Source organism: Megalops cyprinoides, chromosome 2 (genome assembly GCF_013368585.1).
Source record: "Megalops cyprinoides isolate fMegCyp1 chromosome 2, fMegCyp1.pri, whole genome shotgun sequence".
Lineage (NCBI taxonomy): Eukaryota > Metazoa > Chordata > Actinopteri > Elopiformes > Megalopidae > Megalops > Megalops cyprinoides.
In genome coordinates, this window is record NC_050584.1 from 69,666,826 (window position 1) to 69,685,955 (window position 19,130).

A 19,130-nucleotide genomic window follows, 5' to 3' on the forward strand; every position below is an offset into this window, starting at 1 on the left:
TTGAGTACATACTGATGCTAGCTTTCATCAGGCATTTCTTTACAATTCTAAGATGGCATCCATTAAGCACAGGTATTCACTCTACCATAGTCTATGGAGGTAAGTAATATGAAATAAAGTAGAAGATATTCTGCACTTTCAGAACAGGAAGGATGGGTGCCATGACTTCCATATACCAGAAGATGTTACTCTGATACTGAAGGTTCAAGCTGCTTGACAATGTATATATTTTGAAATAATTGATTGAAATGGTTTTCATTATGTCAAAGGTTCACTTTCACCATCACTCCTTCAGATCACTAGAGTGAGAGAAAAACATCACACAGAAAGCTCTTCCCACACTAAGAGCACTGTGATGAGTGTTCTGTGTGAATTAGCTGGTGTTCTGTCAAAGCGCTCAGTTGATTGAAGCTGTCCCCACACTGGGAGCAGTGGAATTGCCTCTCCCTTGTGTGAATTCTCTGATGTCTTTTCAAAATACTCGGTCGACTGAACTGCTTCCCACATTGAGAGCAGTGGTATGGGCGCTCCCCTGTATGGGTTCGCTGGTGGGTTGTCAGGTCGGATTGATATCTGAAGCTCTTCCCACACTGAGAGCAGTGAAATGGGCGCTCCCCTGTATGGGTTCGCTGGTGTGTTGTCAGGTCAGATTGATATCTGAAGCTCTTCCCACACTGAGAGCAGTGAAATGGATGCTCTCCTTTATGAGCCTGCTGGTGTAGTATGAGAGAATCTGAATGACTGAATCTCTTCCCACACTGGGAGCAGTGGAATGGGCGCTCGCCTTCATGGACTCCCTGGTGTTTCTTCAGATAAGATGCACATTTGAAAGTCCTCCCACACTGGGAGCAGTGGTATGGCCGCTCCTCTGTATGAGTTTGCTGATGTGTTTTCAAGTGTGTTGGATCCTTGAAGCTCTTTGGACAATTAGAGCACTGGTATGGGCGCTCCCCTGTATGGATTCGCTTGTGCTTTGTCAAGCGTCCTCCAGATCTGTAACTCTTCCCACAAAGGGAGCAGTGGTACGGACGCTCCCCTGTGTGGGTTCGCTGGTGTTTTGTAAGATCTGATGCAGATGTGAAAGTCTTCCCACACTGGGAGCAACAGTAAGGCCGTTCTCCTGTATGGATTCGCTGATGTGTTCGAAGGTCTGACTGATATCTGAAGCTCTTCCCGCACTGGGTACAGCGGAATGGGCGCTCCCCTGTGTGAATTCGCTGGTGTCTTTTCAGAACATCTGACTGGGTGAAGCTCTTCCCACACTGGGAGCAGTGGTATGGCCGCTTTCCTGTATGAATCTGCTCATGTTCTGTTAGCTGTGATGCAAATAAGAAATTCCTCCCACACTGGGAGCATGTGTAGCCTTCTGGGGTGTCTGTGTGGGACTCCGTTGGGGTGGGGAGTTTCTTAGGGGGTGTGGGGTGCTGATAAGTGCTGCCATTTTCTCCAGATTCCAGAATCCTGCTGTACTCCTCTGGGTGAACCTTCTCAATGTGCTGCTGAAGGTTCACTTCTTCCATGTGAGTGAATGGGCACTGGGAGCAGGCAAAGGCCTGAGACACCACCTCAGCTGTCTGCCCTGAAGAGAGAGAAGACAGGGGATAAACAGATGCTTTGATCAGGTAAATAAAAGGGGTTAAATGGTTGCCCAGATCTGATGAAGACATCCAACACTGGATGATCTTACAGCAGAAATGTATACAGTGAAAGGTATTTGTGGCTAAAGGCACTCTAGATAGACTCCCAATATGTCTGAACACATGTCAGCATTTCTGGCAGAAAAAACTGAAACCACAATTCAGACTGGACTTAAACATGCAGCTGCCAGCATCTTCATTCATGCCATCCCCATACTTTTACTCAGAGGCAAAGAACCTCAAGATGAAAAGAAGTGTCACTCAGACACTGTGTCACTCAGACTGATTGAAAGCAGAGCTGCTGTATGAGGCATTAGGAATGCATGGAGCTCTTCAGAACAGCACTGCACGTCAGACTGGACACTGCTTTACATCAACAATACTGAGTTAAAAATTAATCACAGTGAAAAATTAATCACGTATTCCTGTCACCTGGTTCTCCTTTTCTGGGAGAGATGACAGAGGATCCAAAGGGGTCTCCAGCAAAGATCCTGTAAAAGGTAAAAAGGCTCATTATCTATTTAAGGCTGATTGCAATGAAGGAGAAAAATTAAATCAGTTCATCTCTCTCTTCACTCTTACTCTTTCTCTGATGAATCTGGGGGCTGTTTCAGTGGGATCTTGGAGCTGCCAATCATCTCCCTCTTCTGGATCATGACCTGTCCGTTCTGCCTCAGTGAGCCCTCTTCCATCACTGGCATCAACTCATCCCGTTTCCATGGAGATCTCACTCCCTGGATCCCTTTGTTGACCACCAGATAAGGAATTGATGATACAGGAACTGACATCTCTGTGACCTCAAGTTGGGGAATCAGTACTCTTGGCTGTTTGAGAAGACAGGAAGTGACCTGAGGTGAAAGGCCCTCCCCTTCCTGTTGGCTACAGTCTGAATTTCCTTCATTCTTCAGCTCTCTGTCAGTTTGGAGGGCTGGATCACTTTCATCTCTCTCCCTCTGTTCATCTCTCTCTTTTTGGCCCTCCCTCCAAAATCTCTTGTCCTCTTCATCTCTCACATCATTCTCCCTCTTCATTGTCTCAATCTGCTTCTCTCCACCTTCCTCTTCCTCCTCCTTTATGTTGGATAGTATGTCTATCTCCTCCCTGCTCATCCCATATCCAGTCTTCCTCTCCATCCTCTCCTCTATGTCTTCACTTCTGTTCAGACCTGATCCAAGCTCCACCCCTGTGTAATCTCTGCTGTCCATCACACATTCTGTCTTTATCTCTTCACCTGAAGAGGCAGGGCTTAACAACTTCTTAGAGCCAAATGCAACTTCTGATTGGCTATCACAGTCAGTCAGATCAGATGAATCCACAACTTTTACAAATGATGTGAGAGAAAGTGATGACGGAGTAAAGCTGTGCATGGAGGGCAGAGATTCTGAGGGAGAAGAAGAGAGAGAGAAAATGAATAGAAATCTTTTGTGGCACTGAGTGAGAGAACAGGTCTACAGAAAAAAATGTGGCTTTGGGAAACAAAATAAAATTCAAAACCAAAGATGTTCACGTCATCCTATCTTGAGTTTGTGCGTAGGCCTGCAAATGGCAGCACTCAACAGACAGCTTCCGAGCATTTTCCTCGCAAACACCAGATCACTTGCTAAAAAGATGGACAAAATCAGACTGAGAATTACCACGCAAAAGAAGCTAGATAACTGCTGTGTAATGATCTTCACTGCAACTTGGCTGTATTACTACATACCCGACACGGCTAGTGAGCTAGCAGATCACACAGTCGCAAAGGCCGACAGAACAGAGGACTCCGGTAGGAAAATAGGTGGTGGCCTTTGCATTTTCATCAGCAATGCCATCACTGACAGACACTGCTCTCCCGAGTTAGAATATCTGATGTTGAAGTGCAGGCCTTTCCATCTGCTAAGGGAAATCACCATTGTTTACATCATGGTGGTCTACATTCCTTTACAGGCTAACGCTAAACCAGCACTAGCATAACTGCATGATGTCATCAGTAAACAATTACTGGATCACCTCGATGGTGTACTCATTGTTGCTGGAGACTTTAACCACACCAACCTCAAGACAGTCCTCCCAAAATTAAGCCAAAATGAGAAATGCCCCACCAGGGGCAATAACACATTGGACGAGGTTTATGCCAACATCGCAGGTGCATACAGGGCACAACCGTGCCCCCACCTGGAACTGTCTGACCATCTGTTTCTTTATCTGACCCCAGCTTACCTTTTTTTGGATGTATAAATTGAAAACAGTTTGCACACCAAGCTACGTGACTCAGAGGAATATACCTACACGGTTATGGCCTACATAAAATACAGCTTTTGCACACCAAGCTATGTGCAACTTGGGAATTGATTTAGAGGAATACTTTGTAGACCAGATCCCCATCAATAAAAACATCCGCATATTCCCAAATCACAAGCCATGGGTGAACAGCGAACCTAGTAAAAGCATGGAATGCTGCATTCAGATCCGGTGACACTACAGCATACAGTGAAGCCAGGTTAAACCTCAAGAGGGGCATCAAGACTGCCAAGCACAGATACAGACAACAGATTGAGGAACACTTCAGTAACACCACCAACCCCCGACACATGTGGGAAGGAATCCGGTCCATTACAGAGTACAAAGGGAAGAACACCTGCCCTTCAACCAGCGACGATGCTCTGGCAGAAGAGCTTAATAGCTTCTTTGCTGGGTTCGGCAGAGACAACAAAGCACCAGTGATGAAGGCCCTGCCATCCGATGAAGACACAGCACTGACACCGAGCACGCAAGTGAGGCGGACCCTCCGCAGTGTCAACGCGCGCAGAGCAGCTGGACCAGACGGCATCCCTGGGAAGGTCCTCAGAGACTGTGCCAATCAGCTGGCAGAGGTCTTTCCTGACATCTTCAACCTCTCTCTGTCCCTTTCTGTGGTCCCTACATACTTCAAAACATCTACCATCATTCTGTTACCCAAGCAGTCAGATTAATTTTGGTGACAAACCCGAAGGACTACAGGCCCATCACACTCACCCCTGTAGTCACAAAGTACCTTGAGAGACTTGTGATGACTCACATCAAGAATGTAATCCCCGCTAACCTGGACCAGTACCAGTCTGCCTACAAGGCAAACAGGTCAACCGAGGATGCCATCTCCATCGCCATGCACGCAGTCCTGGACCACGTGGAACCTAAGGACACCTACGCCAGAATGCTTTTTATTGACTAAAGTTCCGCTTTCAACACCATAATGTTCAATAAACTGTTTTCAAAACTACACAGTCTGGTTCTCAATACATCAGTTGGCAACTGGATCCCAATCTTCCTACCAACCGCCCCCAGTCAAATTAGGCAAGTACTCATCATCTACCTCAGGGATGTGTACTGAGCCAACCCCTCCATGCACTTCTCAGCCGTGACTGCACACTTGCTCATGCATCAAGTTTGCAGATGACAATACAGTGACTGGGTTAAGCTCAAACAATGATGAATCAGCTTACAGAGAGGAGGTGCAGAACCTGGTTGGGTGGTGTAGTGACAACAACCTCTCACTCAACATCAAGAAGATCAAAGAACTGATAATCATCGATTTCAGGAAAACCAGGAGGAACAAACAGGCTCCACTAATCACAGTTTTAAGTTCCTGGGAGTAAACACAACAGAGGACCTCTTTTGGACCTCTGCAATAGCAGGGAAAGCACAGCAGCGCCTATACTCGCCTATATCTCGGGATACTAAAGAGGGCAAATCTCCCGAAGCTACTGGTGAACTTCTACCAGTGTGCCATAGAGAGAGTACGAATGTACTGTATAACCGTATGGTGTGCCAGCCGCAACAGGAACGACCAGAAAGCACTACAGCGAGTAATCAGGATTGCACAGGACATTATTGAGACACAAGTCCCAGCCATCAAGGCCATCTACAGCTCATGCTGTCTATGACAGGCACATTATTAGGGACTCGACTCAGCCCAGCAACCACCTGTTCAATCTCCTCCCATTTGGCAGGAGATTCAGAAGCATTTCAGCTCACATAACCAGACTGATAGATGACAATGAAACATGTTTTACCTCACATGCAATAATGACATTTTTATGTGCTGTGCAATGCAAACTATCTTTTCTGCAATAATACGAACACCTTGTACACTGCACTTTAACACAATACAATGTAATGCAATAATACGGCATGTGACATAATCAGATACGGGTGCACCAGAGATTTTTATGGTAACAGCTATGGAGTACATTACTAATATACCACAACTTCAGGTGTGTATATACTTCTACATACTCTGCTGACTGTTCCTGCCAATGCACTGACACTTTATTATTATTACATATGTTCCATACACTTTTCATATTTTATATATTCACTCATTTTGTCTATATTCTTGTTGTTTTTAAATTCTTGTTATATGCTGTCATGGCACTGTAAATGTAATTTTGTTGTCCTGAATGATAACATAATAAAGCTGTCTTATCTCTCATTCTGTAAAATCAGGGAAGGATTTATTAAAGTCACACAGTTTCAGACGATGCCTTTGCTGCTCAGGCTGTAAGTGAGCACTTTCCTGCTTCCACACATTAAACTGTTTGTGCATCACAGAGCCAGGTCTGGCGCTGGAGTGGTTTATCCTCTAACAGAGGCCTACCATTCCTGTCCAGGGGTCCAAGACATCTGTGGTGCTGGAGTAGGGTCTTAAGCTGCTGTGGGTCAGAGACAGACTGCACACACTCCTCCAGGACAGAGGGGGCAGCACCGAGCCATGATACAGTCTGAGGGAAAAAGATGTGTTAATTTTATCATCAATTGCTCTATACGCAAATACTCAAATGTCTGAACCATTGTGTAAGTGTGCTTCTACTCCTGACATAAAGTAAATCTGAGTTTGCATATTTCTACATTTAAAGATGTATTGTGATAGTATCCCATCATTGTACTGTCTTGGGAAAAGACTCTGATACAGAAAATTACCTTCACTGAGGGGTATTATGTTCTTGGGGTTAAATGAGAAGTAGCTAAATGCATGAGAGAAAGGTCATTTCTCCATCTTTTAGTTCTACCATGAGTTCAGCTTCATCTCGCAATCACTATAGACATGTGCAGACCACTGATGGCTATTACAAATACATACTTACATTCATTAATGCACTTTTTATATGGTTATGAAAATCATACCATCAATATCTCAAAATATCCCCATGTCTAACAGTTATCAGCCCCACCCTCGCTATAGTTATTATGTATCTACTTTTTAATAGTCTTTTCAATTTCATTTAAATGTGGACGTCTGATGTTTTTCACTGAGCAAATTTCATTCACATATGTTGTTGCACTGCAAAGTGATTGGCTTATGGCAGCCTTGCTTTTCCATGTAGCTACTTACTCATTTACAACTTGATCCAAAGATTTAAATAACAAAACTGTATCTAAGGCGTGTACTCTGACCTGGTGATTGAGGAGTGGACAGCGAATTCAAGGTGGCTACCAAATCATGACATCTAAAAATTCTAAAAACAGAAATCCAATTTCCACAGGGAAGTTCTGTCATTCAGTTTTCCACAATCACAGCAAAGTAGAAACCCTCAAATTTCAGGAGCAGCATTAATGGTTCCCAGTTCTAACTGGATAGCACAAATTCACTGAGAAGAAGCTAATGTCAAGGCAAAGTAACGTTAGCGAGTAGCTAGCCAGCTAACTCTACCTAGTCTAGCTAGCTTGATCATTGCCATTTCATTGACCTCCTTATGAAGTGATTTTGTCTTACCATGACATTAAAACAGAAGCAGAAAATTAGCTATTTTGAGAACATGTACATAGAAAGAACTAGAAACTGAGAGGGCAGTTGCTAGAATTACAGTATATGGGTAATGGTGGTGCAGGGCATCTTACATTACTGTTTTATTTAACCCTCCTGTTATGTTTGGGGTCAATTTGACCCCATTCAATGTTTAACGTCTCTAAATAAATGCTCAACATCATTTTTTTTGCTTCATATTTAATGACTTTTCCTAATTTAATAGGGACAACTGGGTAAACACAAAATTAACGTGATGATATGTTTTTAATGCCCTGTACTCATGTTGTACGCATTGGTGTTGTTTGGGGTCAATTTGACCCCAGGCTGTTTTACCTGTATAAAACATATAAGAAATATCAACATTTTACACACATTTGTTTTACTTGTTTTGGATGATATTGAGGACACTGCAACATGCAATTTTATAATTTAATTTTATAATATAATATAAGACTTCCCTCTGTTTTAGGGCCATAATCTATCATAATAATGCCTGTAGTAGTGCGAGAACCACGGACAGTTCACATGACATGGGGGAGGGGAAAACATAATTTCCATGAGAATTTTGATATTTCCCGTGCTGTGAGGGAGGGGAACTATGGTTCCCACACCTGTGTCTGCGCATGACAGTAGAGGAGGAGCAAACATATAAAAGCTTGCACAGCATCCTTCAAAACCATTCCTCTTGGTGCTCTATGTGCTCTCTCTTTATGCTCTCTCTCTCTCTATTGAAAATGAACTCTAAGCAAAAGTTTTCTGCCAATGAGGATTTGTCACAGCTGTTTGCCAGTGAGAGTGACATAGAGGAGACTGTATATGAGACAGAGGATAACGTTGAGGAGGACCCTGATTATGAGGCATCCTCCTCTGATGAGAATGAGACTCTAAGTGTTGACCCTCCTGTTTCTCAACCACCAGAAGGCATGTTACCTTCAAAAAATGGAAAGTTATTATGGTCCCTTTCCCCACTTGAATGACAGGGTAGACTTAGTGCTGCTAATGTCATCAGGATGGTTTCAGGCCCTACCAGATACGCTGTCAGCCATGCCCAAGACATAAAACTAGCATTTGAGCTCTTGATAATCAATTGAAAAGGATATACTGGAGATGACAAACTTGGAGGGGAGGCGTGTGTATAGGGGCAGTTGGAAACACTTGGATGTGACCCACTTGCAAGCCTATATTGGGTTGCTCATTTTGGCAGGAGTTTACAAGTCAAAAGGCGAAGCAACAGCAAGCCTTTGGAATGCTGACACTGGAAGGGCAATATCTCCAGCAGCTATGTCTCTACAGAAATTTCATCTTTTCTCCCGTGTCATACGCTTTGATGACAGAGAAACAAGGCAGGGCCGACGAGAGCGTGACAAACTCGCAGCAATACGGGATGTATGGGACAAGTGGGTTCAGCGATTACCTCTTCTTTACAATTCAGGCCCCCACATGACTGTGGATGAATGTCTGAGTGCATTTCGTAATAACATAACATATAACATATCTGTACTTAGAAATAATATAAAGGCCTTAACATACCAAAAAGATCTTTCTCTTCAATTTTAGGTTAATCAGTGAGATTTTATGGTGATTGTCATGTTTTTCCATAGTTGCATAATAGGTATTCTACATGTATAGGGGTGGGGGGGTGGGGGGTGGGGGGTTATTTAAAGCCTATTTACATAGTCAACAAAGAAACATAAAGTACCTCACACATAAATTTGGGTAGCAATTTTAATTTCCACCATTTTCTGGAGGTTTGAATTGCTGGGGTCAAATTGACCCCAAACATAACGGATGTTAGTAAATTTGAACATAACAGGAGGGTTAAGATCCTTACTTTCACCTCTAGGTTAAAGCTTAGTGAGAATATATGGACACATGGGGTTTTCTCTCCTTACCTGTTTGAGGTCTGGTACTGGCAGCAGCTGCTCCAGTCTGGAGAGGAACTCCCACACCAGCATCTGCAGAGCCGAGTCACAACTGGGACCCAGCTGCAAGGAGAGAGAGAGAAAGAGAGAGAGAGAGAGGGAGGGAGGGAGGGAGGGAGAGAGAGAGAGAGAGAGAGAGAGAGAGAGAGTGGCCCTTTAAGGATGAGATAATGTTTGCTACCAGAACTCTGCAGTGAAACCTGCCCCACTTTACATGGACTTGAGTGTCAGACCTGGAGGAAGTGCTCTTTCTCAGCTGGGTCTTTCAGCAGGGTTTGGACCAGCTCTACAAAATCAGCTTCTGACACCTCCACCTTCACATCAGAGCTCTACAACACAGCACAGTGGTCACACACACAGCTAGCACACTGGACAGCATAGGGGTCCTTCTGGGTCATCAGCCTGCCGGTTACATATTCTGCATTTTCCACAGTATCAGTCTCAGTTCCAGAGACACTGATAATGGGCCAGTAATACTTCCCCTTCCTCCCATTCCTGCCCTTGTAGTGGTCAGGCTGTGTGCTGGAGGAACCAGCGTTAGCTACCAACTCTGTGTCAACATACTGGATCATTGGCTCATTCCATCTCAAATCAACCAATGCCAATGCTCTTTGCTCTAAGATTCACTTCAAACTGTGACAAAATATTCTTCAATCATTCACATCTTTAGGTTCTGTATTCCAAATTGTATTTGGAACCTTTCCATTCGAAACTTTTGATATTTGATAACTCAAATTTTGATATTTCCATAAAAGCCTGAAACTGTGGTGGCTGCTAACATGGACATAGATATTTTACATACAGGAACATGTTAATCCACAAATCATTTGAAAGCAAAAACAGATATGGGCGAAATAGCCGTATCTGAAAACATAAGACTTAAATAATTTAAAGTCCATGTTACATCATTACCATATTAATATCATCTTCATCAAAGGACAAAAACACTTTTATGCAATAAACAGAAGTAGATATTCTCTTTTTTTCCATGTTCTCCTGAATGTAAGAACATCTATCAACCCCTTTCTCTCACCCTCGCTCGCAGTGCCAGAATCAGGTGGCTCCTCTGTCTGTAACTCAGCAGCTCTGGGACTGCCTCTGTCACCAAAGTCACAAACTCCTCCAATTTCCCATAATGCATTATGTCTCGCTGCTGCACCACTTGCCACATGGCTGCAGAGAACAGTCGTAGAGGGGGAACCAAAAGGCGCAGGGAGGAGAGAGGAAGAGAGGGATCTGCAACAGAGAGAACATAAGGAATCTACACACAAACAGGAGCACCTCTGACACATCTAAAGCAGCACTGACTTCAGTTACCAGCACTTGGTCCTGGTACCACAGCCAACTGTTTACCACCCACTGCTGTTTATAGTTAGAAATTCAATTTGGCCTTCAAGGGGTTTCGTCCATATCAACCATAACATTTAGTTTTGTCATTTTTGTGTACTTGTAGCCTGAGATAAAACTTAGTAGCCAGGAATTGTATTTCAAGTGATATTTAACTTTGCATAGTCTCTGGCTTCACTGTCTCAACACCTTCGGTAACAGCCCTGCTACAAACCAAGATGAATCAATAGCAGTACATCAATGTGTATTGTAGCAGTTTTAAAATCTTTTCCTCTAAAAGGTGTCATAAACCAATATTGAATGAAAAGATCGTTCAAATGCAGAACATTCCAAGCATTCCGAAATGCAGATATTGATCAGATAAAACTCCAAGCCAAAATGCGTTTGCTACAGATTTCATTGCCAAGCTGCAAGCAAATAAAATCTTGTACATGCTCTTGTTGCGCTTCACCCGCAGTTTCTGCATTCTGAGCGCAAGCAGGCGCATTTAGAGGCGAAATCGGTGCGTTTGTGTGAAATACAGCGGCGTGATAACTGAGACAGGCCTGATCCACGGCTGCTAGGTCAGGCAGAATGTTTTCGCCCTCAGGAACATTTAGGCAGTAGTGACAATGCTTGTATGTAAATGTCCTTCCAATGGAGATAAAATATACAAACCCTCGTTTCCTTCCCCCGATGAACTTCGTTCTTCCATCGCTACGACTCCTGGAACAGCGTGAGAAAATGTGTTGGCTGTCAAATATACAACTAGTTAGCAGGCACAATGGCTTGTGAAGAGCATCAAAGGTTACTATACTAGCTAGATCACCTCTGTAAATTTGGTTGCCTACGGTTATAAACACTTTCTGTTAATAAAACGGCATTTTAACACGTACCCACTTCAGCGAGAAGACAAAGAAATCTGTTTACGATTGCCGATACATTCAGACAGATTTGCAGCGGTGTGACGCAGGCAATGACAGCGCTACGATCACTTCTGGTGCTGTTCCGGAGAGTTCATTTCAAAATAAAAGACTCTCTCATCCACTTAGTCTACTATAGGTACAGTAAAATATATTGAGTACAATATCTCATAAAATGTTTCAATATTAAAAAATGTCAAATTACGCACATGTGCAAAAACAGTCTGCTATTGAAACTACTGATACCAAAATGATTTTACAACAACCAGTTAGTGCAACATTACCTCACACACACAAAAACCACAATTCTAGAGGCATCCACTCAGCATTTCCCAGAATGAGTGACACACAGTGTGTATGTTCAAAAGCGAATGGTTTATTTTCAATTTGCTTAATGATTCACCATTTTCTGTAATGTAAAGGGTTTGTTTCTGTTTAGGCTGAGCCATATTGCTTTCATGTTGGCCTTCTGCGTAGATGTGCTCTGTTTCTGCACTTCTCTTGATTTGTGTTCATGGGTGGTGACCATTGTCTTACAAATGTGCCATCTTCATCAATGCTGAGGTGATCCAAGATGGCAGCCACCATGGCTGAGTACATGGCACTGTGCTCCTTCCCCTTCTTTTCTGGACACTTGTGAAAAAAAGCATGCTTTTCCTCTTTGTACACCTAGTGATAGTTTTGTTGTTGACTCTCTAATTTTATGCTTTTAAACATTCATTTTATTTATTGCAATATTTATTCTTTCATTCAATTTTAATGTAATTATTGTTGGTAGAGTTTGTTTGCTGCCTGTTGATAGCATTTTATTATTGACAGTTTCTGATTGAGACAATGCCTCCAGTCAAGTTGAGAACTAAAAAGATCAAAGTTCACTGTTTGGTATTTTGAAGCTCAGAGTTGAGAGTTATTAAAAACTTGGATACACTGACCATGGGCATCATCTGTGCTTAATGACAGATATTGCAGTTGCAGCAATATTACATCTGGCAATGAATATTCATGGATCTCTTTTGGGATGGCTAGCTCTGGTAGTGTTTGTAAGTTTCAAGAGAAGAACCAGCATATGCAGAAGTTTTGTCATCCTCCTTCAAGCATTCATGATAACTGTTGGTTTTTTCATTCAAGTTGACAACAACCAAAAGCCATTGGCTTTTGAAAAAAAATCATAGCTGATTTCAACAAAGAAAATCTTCTTTTTTCCTTTCGTAGAGTCGTCTTCCAGAACGTTGTGATTTAAGGTTATGCTTGAGCAGATGCTCAAGAGGAAGAGCTTTGAGTTCAATTCAATTCAATTCAATTTTTTCTGTATAGCGCTTTTTACATCACAAGTTGTCACAAAGCAGCGTTACATTGTTCCCAGGCCTGAGAGCAAACCTAAGGCAACAGTGGCAAGGAAAAACTCCCTAATTGTATCTGATGCAAGGAGAAACTCTCCCTGTGTCTGATGCAGTATCAGTTGTCATCCACTCTGCTCTCACTCACCTGGAGGGCAGGGACTCACACATCAGGCTGCTCTTTCTGGACTTTAATTCTGCATTTAATTCCATCATCCCGCAGACACTAGCCAACAAACTGCTACTGTTGGGGTTGAAACCATCTATGTGTAACTGGGTATTGGACTTCTTGACAGGCAGGCCACAGTCCGTGAAGATCCATGGCATCTCGTCCTCCACCATCGTACTCAATACCGGCTCCCCACAAGGGTCTTGTGTCCTGAGCCCCCTCCTGTACACGCTACTCATGTATGATTGCTCTGCAAGGTACCCGGGCAATCATATTGTGAAGTTTGCGGATGACACGGTTGTTGGTCTGATCTCCAACAATGATGAGTCTATGTATAGAAGGGAGGTAGAAGAACTCGTTGACTGGTGTGATGCCAACAACCTGTGCATCATTGTGGGGAAGACAAAAGAGATGGTGGTGGACTTTAAGAGGAGAGCTCACACCCCTCCTCCCCTCTTCATTGGAGGAGAAGCTGTGGAGCTGGTGAGCACAGTCAAATACTTGGGTCTGCATATATCCAATGACCTTACACGGGCCACAAACACAGCCAGCATCATTAAGAAGGCACACCAATGCCTGTATTTTATGAGGAAGCTGAAGCAGGCAGGCCTCAGTGCTGCTGTGCTGACTTCCTTTTACCGGTGTGTGGTGGAAAGTGTCATGACATCCTCTATAACTGTCTGGTATGGCAACCGCTCTGTGGCTGACAAGAAGGCGCTGCAAAGAGTGGTTAAATCTGCTCAAAAAATGACCAACAGCAGCCTCCCTTCTTTGGAGGACATTTACAACAGCAGATGCAGAACCAGAGCAACGAACATCATGATGGACCCCACCCACCCAGGTGAGAATTTACCCTAGTGGAAACTTCCTTTGGAAACTTTCCTTTTTCCTTTGGAAAAGTAGATACGTGGACAGTCGATTTGTATAAAGACAAACTAAAAGAACTGATCTGACAGCATACCTATAGTCAGAGATGAATTAACAAATGGGACAGACCATTACATTTCACATTAATGATTTGTTCTGCAAAAAAAATTAATCACAACTTGTAAGTCATCCTTGTTGACACCGTGTACCTCACCACTATGAATTACTCGATTGCAGATGGCATCAAGAAATGCTTACAAGATTTAGCGGTTGATTTTAATGAGACTGCATTTGTGTCCAAAAATGCAACTATTATATTGAATACGTTATAGCGACATCCTCCAAAGCTTGTCAACATGGCCCTGCACAACATTTCACACACATCTGCATTTTCTGCATTTCTAACCAGTGGGACTGAATTCAGCACGTGACAGTGTTGGATCTAAACATTGCTGTCAATTCATCAGTTTAGATGACTGGGGAGGTGCAATCGGATCATTTTTTAACACGTGGTTTGAAAAAGGACTGTGTGACTTCTACATTCAAGGAAACATGCTGAGATAAACTGAAGACTACATTTGACAAAAACGTTACAAAAGCTACAACCATGAATTATTACATCCCAACACAACAGACATGAACTATAGAAAATAAGATGGGACAAAAATAAGCATCTAGGTATGAATCAACAGCTGTGACTCCTGGATACCTAGTGGTTCTTGGTTTCACAGCAGTTTTTGGATTTGCTCCTTGACACATGGCACAGGTGGATGAAGAACGCTTCTTTTATAACACTGCAAAGAATGCAAATGGATACATATGTCCTATTGTAACTAACTTTCAGAAGGAAATAATGACATGAAATGACAGATAGATACATAGATAGGTAGAACTTCATTTATCCAAATAAATGAAGCTTTGCCAACAGTCAAGCATGGGGGCAAGAGGTACACAACATAAGCATAAGCAAGCTTCTTGCACTCATTGCGCTTATATATAATGCACATAAGGGGTTTCATACTTAAGTGCACATGAGTTATTGCACTGTGAAGAATCATATCGTGACCTCTTCACAGCAGAAGGGGGAGGAGTTAATCAGCTTTATTGCTGCTGGTAGAAATGTTCGCCTGTGATGCTCTGTGGAGCACTTTGGAGGGATGAGTCTATTGCTTAAGGTGCTCCTTTGGAGAGTCAGTGTGGACCATCCTCCTCTCCAAGGCCTCCACTAGAGGCCTTTTTTATTTTTTTATTTTATTTTATTTTTTTCCTTTGTACATTGTGATTTTTAGTTTCTCTTGTATATATATCTGTCAACTGAGCACCATATATATGCTCAGTTGCTTACCTGATGGTTTCACGGCTGTCAGAAGTGTGCTGGCAAGCAGCGTACCAGTGATGGACCTGGGGAGGAAGGGAGAGGGAAGGGAGCTTCCTGTAGGAAACTGAGTGGCTTTACAAATTATAAGCATCTCATCCCTGTTAAACCCATTAAGCTGATGTAGTTTTGGTTGTTTTAAAAACTTCAAAATAGTCTGAATAATAATCTATTACCATTAAGATTCATTTTGCCAGTAGATCTGCTCCCAGTTTTTGCCAAGGCTGATTTGGCAGCTTTGTAGCCATCATTGCTTTAGGATGGAGAAGTGGACATTCTGTAAACATTTTTTAGATTTGAGAACTCAGACTGATCCACCACACTGACTGTGGTCCTCTCTGTCTGCATGTGTTCACCCCCATGTATCCTTCATGTACTCTGGACAGCATTTCCGTTTGCAGTGATTCTAACATTGTCATTTCCTTTCATGAGGAGGTCACCATGTAGGTGTAAGTGACTTTGGTGATCCCCAGAGCGTTTCACTTCCTGGGGCAGGACAGCTGTACGAGCTGGCTGCACATGTGGTCCCACTCTGTGTGCTCCATTGCAGATTAGTCTGTGATGCAGGTAAACTGACTCAAACATTGTTGACAAAACACTTGCACTTCACCCTCCAGAAGCTCCTCCTCTGTTAAGGAAGGCTTGATTGGGAGCCTGGAGAGTGTTAGAGGAGTTAGAATTCCTGTGATCGGTGCCTTCCCTGCCACCTTCACCATTCTGTATGCAGTCCTCAGCACTGTGGAGCCCTGGGAGGCAAGTCCCACTTCTGTCCCAAAGATGACCTGCAGTCTCTATGTGGTAAGTCTCTCCTGTAAACCACAGGCTAATCAAGCGCAAACTCAGCTGCTAACAAATACATGTTACAGCCTCTGTCTCCCCCTGGGAAGGTCTCTGCTCCGTTTCAGATGGAGGCCACAGGGTGCCATCCCATAGGATTGGCCCTGGCCCAAAAGATGATGCATCAGCTAAACTCTTTCTTTGGCTTGAGGCCGGTACTTGGCCCACATTCCCTGTGAGGTGAGGTTGCCTTCGATTTTATCAAATATCTCCTGTTGCTCATGAACCCTTGAAAACTCATCATCTTTTGCTAGGAGATTCTGGGATTTGGTGGTGTCAGCAAAATGAGGGAGAAATTTGCATAAGAAGCACCTAACATTGTCCACTTTGGTAAGATCAACACAAATCCCTGTTTTACCACTGGATTTAAGGAGCACCACCAGTGACCCCTCCTCTCCTGTGTTCTTTCCAGCTCTTCCTGTCCATGAACAGAATTGGGACACAGGGAGGGATGGTGAGAGCAGAGGCTGAACATGGTGCACATACTCATTTTGTTTTCAGTTATATTTAATTATACCCCCCTTTAAGTGTGCTGGTTTTAGGGGTGCATATCCAAAGAATGGATCACATTTCCCAGTTCATACACATGCAAATACATCCACTCCCATTAGCTTAATTCCTCATTAGAAATAATCCACACAAACACAAGTAAATGTCTTGTTTAAAGCCTGGTTTATTTTACCCATCTGTTACATTTGTAAAATGCTCCATCAGTTTCCATTTTGCTGTTTTCTGTTTCAGTTTTTGTGTTAGTTGTGTATCTGAGCCACAATGTCAACTTCTGGGTGAATCAAGGCAACAAGACCCAAACCAAGTGTCAGCAGATCAGACTGGCTTTGTGCTGCTTGTGCTAAGTTCTTACATGTGTTTCCTTCCAGCTCCAAGAAACTCAACTGAAGTGTCATTTAAAAATGTCACTCATTTCTCCCCAAGATATTTGAATGGTGAGGTTTTTAATTTGGTGTACTGTATTTATTCATCTGCCCAGACTATACTGCACCTTTCGACTGCATTTCAGCATGTTGCTGCTTTAATACTTGTGATCAGCAGCTGTTATGATCCAGTGAGAGGGGCTTGGGGCTCATTCCTTTGAGAGACTGAGAAACAGTCTGCATGCACTTGAGTGTGTTTGCTCCACTCAGGTATTTATTCGTTTTGCCGCAGTCAGCCTTCCTAGACCTGTAAACACATTCGGAAAAGTCTATTTCTTGTCTCACTCTGCCTGACGTGATAACAGCCTTAGACAAAGTTAACCCTGGGTCTAACTGCAGGAAAAGGGAAATCTCTCTTATTCTCTCAAAAATCTGATCACCAGTGATTTTTTCTCTAAGGGGTCAGTGAGTTTGCAGATGATCATCAGTCATTTTTTCTCTAAGGGGTCAGTGAGTTTGTGGATGGCTGTAATGAAGCTGTCAGCAGGTGCCCCTACCTCCATATTAAACCCCGCTTTCTCAGAAATAATACTGTGCCACATTAGGAAGAGTGGTTATGGGGCTCCCTTATTCAGGTTCGCTGGTGTTGAGTCATGTTTGTATTACATCCAAACTGCTTCCCACACTAAGAGCAGTGATAGGGGCGCTCTCCTGTACGAGTTCGCTGGTGGTGTCTGAGACTACCTAAATGATGGAACCTCTTGCCACACTGGGAGCAGTGGTATGGGCGCTCTCCTGTATGAGTTCGCTGGTGCTGTATTAGACCACTTGACTGATAGAAGCTCTTCCCACACTGGGAGCATTGGTATGGGCGCTCTCCTGTATGAGTTTGCTGGTGGTGTCTCAGACTACTTAAATGACGAAAACTCTTCCCACACTGGGAGCAGCGGTATGGGCGCTCCCCTGTATGAGTTCGCTGGTGCTGTATTAGAGTAAATGACTGCCTGAAGCTCTTCCCACACTGGGAGCAGTGGTATGGGCGCTCTCCTGTATGAGTTCGCTGGTGCTGTATTAGACCACTTGACGTATAGAAACTCTTCCCACACTGGGAGCATTGGTATGGCCTCTCTCCTGTATGAATGCGCTGGTGTACTTTTAAGTGTGATGCAGATCTGAAACTTTTTCCACACTGGGAGCAGTGGTATGGACGCTCTCCTGTATGGGTTCCTTGGTGTCTACTCAGGGTTGATTGACAGCTAAAACTCTTCCCACACTGGGAGCAGTGGAAAGGACGCTCTCCTGTATGTTTTCGCTGGTGTATTGTCAGGACTGAGGCAGATCTGAACCTCTTCCCACACTGGGAGCATTGGTATGGCCGCTCTCCTGTATGAATGCGCTGGTGTACTTTTAAGTTCGATTCAGATCTGAAACGCTTCCCACAATGTGAGCAGTGGTATGGACGCTCCCTTGTATGCTTTCGCTGGTGTATTGTCAGGACTGATGAAGTTATGAAGCTCTTTCCATACTGGGAGCAGTGGTATGGCCGCTCTCCTGTATGGGTTCTTTGATGTGTTATCAGATGTGATAAGTAGGTAAAACTCTTCCCACACTGGGGGCATGTGTGGGCCCCTGGGGTGCCTGTGTGGGACTGTGTCGGGGTGGGGAGTGTCTTAGGGGGTGGGGGGTGCTGAGGGGTGCTGCTGGGAGGCAGTGGGTTCTCTGCTCCATTTCCTCCAGATCCCAGAATCCTGCTGTACTCCTCTGGGTGAACCTTCTCAATGTGCTGCTGAAGGTTCATTTCTTCCATGTGAGTGAATGGGCACTGGGAGCAGGCAAAGACCTGAGACGCCACCTCAGCTGTCTGCCCTGAAGAGAGAGAAGACAGGGGATACACAGATGCCCAGAGGATTTGGTGTATACAAGAAACATTGAGAGAACATACAAATATGTGCATCAGAAAGAAATAAATATATGTGAAGGCAGATATTAGGAGAGTCAAAATGCAGAGAGCTGCTGTCTGCCTGAGGCATTAGGGAATGCATGGAGCTCTTCAGAACAGCACTGCACATCAGACTGGACACTGCTTTACATCAACAACACT

General features: G+C 43.7%; 1 protein-coding gene, 1 long non-coding RNA gene and 2 pseudogenes across 2 annotated transcripts in view; 1 reads left to right on the plus strand and 3 right to left on the minus strand.

Annotated features, from left to right (window-relative positions):
* The window catches only part of LOC118773784 (zinc finger protein 239-like), a 161,254-nt gene extending 151,653 nt beyond the window's left edge, over nucleotides 1-9,601 (minus strand). Inside the window, exons 1-3 of the mRNA XM_036522872.1 lie at nucleotides 9,557-9,601; nucleotides 9,294-9,386; nucleotides 6,253-6,376 (exon numbers count right to left, since the gene is read on the minus strand). Of these exons, the coding sequence (XP_036378765.1) occupies nucleotides 6,253-6,376; nucleotides 9,294-9,356 (187 nt within the window). The 5' untranslated portion in view covers nucleotides 9,357-9,386; nucleotides 9,557-9,601. The remainder of the gene's footprint in view (nucleotides 1-6,252; nucleotides 6,377-9,293; nucleotides 9,387-9,556) is intronic.
* Nucleotides 1-19,130, plus strand: part of LOC118773783 — a 146,080-nt pseudogene that overhangs the window by 91,269 nt on the left and 35,681 nt on the right.
* On the minus strand, nucleotides 300-6,325 carry LOC118773622 (annotated as a pseudogene).
* Nucleotides 9,596-11,600, minus strand: LOC118773794. Its single transcript, XR_005004747.1, has 4 exons — nucleotides 11,546-11,600; nucleotides 11,328-11,375; nucleotides 10,357-10,559; nucleotides 9,596-9,652 (listed from the first exon to the last, which is right to left on the minus strand). It is a non-coding gene; the product is annotated as an uncharacterized LOC118773794 (long non-coding RNA).